The sequence below is a fragment of the Bactrocera dorsalis genome, chromosome 2 (genome assembly GCF_023373825.1).
Source record: "Bactrocera dorsalis isolate Fly_Bdor chromosome 2, ASM2337382v1, whole genome shotgun sequence".
In the NCBI taxonomy this organism is placed as follows: domain Eukaryota; kingdom Metazoa; phylum Arthropoda; class Insecta; order Diptera; family Tephritidae; genus Bactrocera; species Bactrocera dorsalis.
The window spans coordinates 91,501,765-91,507,121 of record NC_064304.1 but is presented as its reverse complement, the minus strand read 5'-3'; the positions used below and the strand labels follow the sequence as shown (position 1 = coordinate 91,507,121).

At 33.6% G+C, this 5,357-nt stretch overlaps 2 protein-coding genes across 2 annotated transcripts; both read right to left on the bottom strand.

Moving 5' to 3' along the window:
* Nucleotides 1-1,857: 1,857 nt before the first annotated feature.
* LOC105230263 (uncharacterized) lies at nucleotides 1,858-3,272 on the bottom strand (the record flags this gene model as incomplete). The annotated part of the gene is given in 3 exon segments (XM_011210947.4): nucleotides 1,858-2,283; nucleotides 2,369-2,489; nucleotides 2,811-3,272. Coding segments are annotated over 3 exon segments (489 nt in total). The 3' UTR covers nucleotides 1,858-2,030.
* Nucleotides 3,273-4,429: 1,157 nt separating this feature from the next.
* LOC105230264 (uncharacterized) lies at nucleotides 4,430-5,011 on the bottom strand. Its single transcript, XM_011210948.4, has 2 exons — nucleotides 4,783-5,011; nucleotides 4,430-4,712 (listed from the first exon to the last, which is right to left on the bottom strand). Exons 1-2 carry the CDS (start codon nucleotides 4,906-4,908, stop codon nucleotides 4,548-4,550), a joined length of 291 nt encoding a protein of 96 aa, XP_011209250.2. The 5' UTR covers nucleotides 4,909-5,011; the 3' UTR covers nucleotides 4,430-4,547.
* Nucleotides 5,012-5,357: the final 346 nt, after the last annotated feature.

Here is a 5,357-nt window from a genome sequence, read left to right as displayed (position 1 = left end):
AAACGGATGCCAACGAGAGAACACTTGGTATAAAATCAGAGGTCGTGAGCTGCTTGAACCTTACACTTAATTCTTATTATCTTTGTTGTTATAACTTATTTGAACACCATTCTCTGCTGGGGTCTGCTACTTTTCTGACGTTAAGTGCTGATAATTGCCTGAAAAACTTTCTCCTTCATACAATACAATCAGCCACCTGCATATACTCACGCAAATTTGTTTTGGAAAAGGTAACTTACAGAAATGAATATGTTGCTTGCAGGTCTTACCTGTGTATTTTACTATGTATGTATAACTGTGTACATTTATAAATTTTTAATATCAGTTAAAGCAAGTGTAGTCAAATGTACTTCAGCAAGCTATGAAAACTACATTAACACATATATATATATATTATCTATATGAATTTTGTACATAAAATCCATTTCCAAATATTAGACTAGAAATTCTCACTAAAGGAGCGTAGTTATAAAAACAAATTATCACTAAAGGAATATTTTCACATTCTCATAGAATAAAGAAAAATTGAGAAATGTATCCAAATATTCGACGGCAAAGCCAGGTATCGACAAGTCGAACTTTTTTCAATTATTCATAAACGGTTTCCTAGGAGACAACCACATAAGTTTCGAGTTTATTACTAATATACAAATATGTCATTGAATCCCATCCAAAAAACATGCTATTAATGGCATGAAGTCGTCTAGAGTGTAAAAATAAAAGCCACTCAGGTTATCTGCCTTAAGTCTAATACAACTAGTATTTTTAATATTCTTTCAAGTATAGGGATTACCGCAAAGAGTGATATGACATCACTCAATGAAACCAATTTTTGAGTATTTTTCCACTAAATCAAGTCGTAGTCATGTTCATTAACTTCTAAAGCTTGAAGAGAGTCTGGTTTGTTGCTAAAGTCCAGTGACTTCAAATAACCCCGCAAGAAGTAGTCTAAAGGTGTTAAATCCCAACTTCTTGGAGATCATTGCATGTCACAATTTCTTGAAATAATCGAGTCTCTAAACTTTTCTTGCAATAGAAGTTGATTTTCACCGATTTATACTGCTCTTCATTGACAGTAACGGTGTCACCAGCTTCATTTCGAAAGAAGTACGGACTGATGATTCCACCTGGCCAAATATTATACCAAACTAACAATTTAGTTGAATCTAATGATTTTTCATAAATAACTTGTGGATTTTCTTTGCACCAGAATCGACAGTTTTGTTTATTTACCGCAGCACTCTGATGAAAGTCAACCTGATTGGAGAAGATGATTTTCTTAAAAAAATCCTTATCGTTTTCAAGTTGCTTCAAGGCAAAACAGTAAATAAAATTCCAATGGCTTCCATTCTTGAGTAGAAATAGGTTTATACAGATGCAAGCCCAAATCCAATCTCAAAATTTGCCAGGTTTTGGTTTTAGACAGTCTCAATTCTTGAGCACGGCTTGGAATCCATAAATCGCGGTCTTCAGCAGCACAATTATATTTTCCTTATTGCGAGCGATTCCCTGTCTGAAAAAAATTTACGCTGGAAATTTTCAAGAACTCGACGAATACCGAGCACAGGTAAACGACTTTTACGACCAAAATCGCACAAGTGATTGCAATTTCGTAAAAAAAAATCACAAGAGGAGAATATATTATCTTTCTTTGATCCAGTTAACCCATTGTCTTAAAAAAAAAAATATTTTTTAATGCTGATTAAAATGGGTCATCTCTTGGAGATTTGTGCAGTGCATTTCTAACCACACCACAATGGCGATCACTGTTACTTTTATAACTCCACTAGCCATAAATTTCCTTAAAAATGACAAGATTTTCTAATTTGGGTAACAAATTCCTTTTTTGTAATGTACAAATGTAAAAAAATCAAAATCATTTGGTCATATGTTTCAATGTACAGTAAGTATGTACGTAAATCACTTTTTAAAATCCTTCGGTGCCTTCTTTTTCATTTATTAATAATTTCATATTATAATCGTCAAATGCATCACTCGCAAATGCGGAAATTCCGAAATAGTTTTCGCACTTAAATTTCAAATTGTGTAATCACACCAGCGCCCGGCACATTTCCCTTGACTGGACCTACACTGAAAATTTGTTGTATGTCCTGTTTAATCATAGTGCCGTACTGATTATATGTGCGTATCTCTTCTCGCCGATCCTTTTCGCTGACGGCAATCTTTCTGCACACAAACAGTGGGCAACAATATGGATAATTGAGAAATTCATTGCCTGGCGGCACGGGATTGCAATTACCCTCTAATTTGGGTACTTCACAGCTATAAATAAACAAAAAATATATATGTATGTATATTAGCTTAGCTGTAAAGGAAGTCTAGAGTATTCAGCGAGAAAAACACTTACCCATCTTCCCATAACTGCAGTGTACCCAAGCACTGCACGCGTATACACTGGCCCGGACGTGTGAAGGACTCGCCAATGAAGAGCTCGCGACCGGTTTCGGCATCAGTGCAATGGCCATAAGCTGGAAGTTTGATTCACTTAGCTAGACTTTAACTTAAGACGCAATTATTGCACAAACATTTTAGACATAAGTATATACTCATGTATATACATATATGTATATATGCATATGCATGTACATGTGAAAATATATGTTTCATTATCAAAAATATTTATATGCATTATTATTCCTATATTTGAGTACTTTTTAAATAAAAAAAAAATCTGAATTTTTGTTACAAATGCGCTTTACGTTTATCAAAAATATATGTGCATATATAATTATTTATATTTTGTTATGTACTTCAATGTGTGACAGAAAACACAACTTTTTCATACATACAGCGATAAGACGGACCCGCCAACGTAGCGCCCAATACAGAAGCAGCACATAAGAGTAACAACAACTTATGACAGCAACAATGCAGAGTGTCCGACCAAAGTGACCCACGTGACATCTTGTATGCAGGCTTTAAGTGTCTTTTATTATAACACACAATTGCTTTTCTTTCACACTTCACTGGCAGTTCGTGACTAATTTCAGTCGCAATCTAATCTCGTGTACATTTTGGTTGAACTTGAATTAATCCGATATGTTTACAAACTATGTATAGTAGTTTAATCAGAGTTTATATTTAGCTTTGGAATTCTCTCGCAAGCGCCTCGTACGCGGTGTTTTCGCAAGTGTTGAAACGCGACTGCGGCTTCGGCACGACAGAAGCTCAAATAATACGCGAATCGGAGACTGCTTGGCAGCCGTGCTCTGTATTTGTTTTTGCAGCCAAAAAACGCACAATATTTTAATCTATGTATAGAAAATATGAATGTACTTTTATTTTGCAATTAATCCAAATGTTTTCTATTGTTTTATGTGAATACTCATAAAAGTGCTCAACAACACTGAAATAAATAGTTGTTGATTGTACGAGTATTTAAGCAAAAAAAAAAACATAAATTAATAAAAAAAAGAAAATAGTTTTTAAAGCTTTTTCCGAGAAAATAGTGTTTACATTATTGATTTTTTTTTAATTTCTTCCGCGATTAAGTTTTTTAAACCGTATCTTAAAATATACGTAATATTGGGTAGTCGGAAAAGTCTTTTCGTGTTTCTTATCAAACTTCAACTTAATTTTTTCATACATATTTATACTAATAAACAAATAATATGTACCATTTTTTCGCTAGTTTCATTATTCCAACAGTCTAAAACTGTCAGCGTTATAAATCGAAATTTCGAAATGTACAGAACGGAAGCGAGCGAACTATTGTTGTACTACACGAACATCGTCTCTGTAAACTTAACAAATTTCATCCATTGACAAAATACGAAAAGTCTTTTTCGACTACCAATATTTTCTTATTTTTAATAACTTCTTATCAAACTATGCTTAAAACATTATATAATTTTCCAGTGATTACATTTTTGAACAGAGTGTAGTGCATAAAAAGCTTTAGCCAATTGCATATAAAATTCTGTCTCTCTCTCTCTCTCTCTGCGTTCATACTCAGAACTCACACGATACCCTGAAGCGGTACGCATGAGACCGTGCTTATCCGTTGTCGCACATGTAAATATGTAAGTACTTAAGTAACTAATTATTATGTACATATGTATATACTCATTAGGCCTCCAACTTAATCAGTTGATTTGAGCATATTATATTTATACGCTCGCAACATTTTGCCTAGAGTAATGTCGTTTTGTTCATATAGCGGTTCTTTGGTACACGATTATAGGTACTTACATAAAATGAAATAATCAAGAAGACGAGACGAATTGATTTCTGGTTTGTCCGTCTCTTTGGATGAATTTGCACAACGATTCCTCATCACTCTACGAAGCTTGGTATAATGTTACATATATGAACAGAGTTGCACCAATGCTATAATTTAGTCACAAACTAAGCAAGAAAATACAACTTTGACATATCACCTTGTGCCCCAAAAAATAATACAAGCAGATTTATGATTACGTAAATTGAACCGCTAACATTTATTTGTTGTAACATATAAGCAAATATCGACAAGTATAATATTACAGAAAGCTGATATAAAATCAAAAATAAAACGACAACTGATTTTAGGGTGTATGTGAGCATGATGCACTTCTTCGCCTTCGATAACGGAAAGCGAAATGAGCCCATATTTCTCTTGCGCTCCTAACATTGTCAGGTAATTCGCGAACAAATGAAGGCTCAATTAAGCAAAGTAAAATGAAGCGGGCACGACGCTCCTTCGCCATTGTCTGGAAAATACAGAAAACACCAAATTATCAATACAAAAGATAAAAATCACCTAAGGTCCAATATACGTACATTCGAGGCCGGATCTTTCCTATCGATGGTGTCCATCAGATCCTCCATTTCGAGGTAAGCGCGTGTCATAATAGTCCAATATTTATAATTGAGAGCATTGAGTTTTTCAATATATTGCATTTCCATGTCTATATATTTTTTTTTTTATTAATTTGTTTACTGTTTTTTGTCTTTTTAAGAATTCGCAATGACCTGCTTTAGCGGCGCTTTCGATAAACTAAATTCATATGGAGTAGGAAGATGAAGAAAGGGTACCGCTATTTTTATGGTATTTAAGGATGCTGCCACCTGGTTAGAAGATATATAAATATTTATATAGATTTTGCTGTTAAGGGTATTCTTAATACCCTAAAAAATATTTCCAATAACAAATCTTAAAAAAAAAAAATATTTTTACTGAACATCAATCAGCTCTAAAGGACTGTAGTAATATTTTCATTCGTAACATAACTTAAAAATTTAAAATCGAATGCCATTTTATTAACGATGTTGTTCACTGCTCTGTATATCGAATGCCGGTTAACGGTTTTTACTGCTGCTACTACGAAATAACTTGCATGTGAAATAAAAAAGCA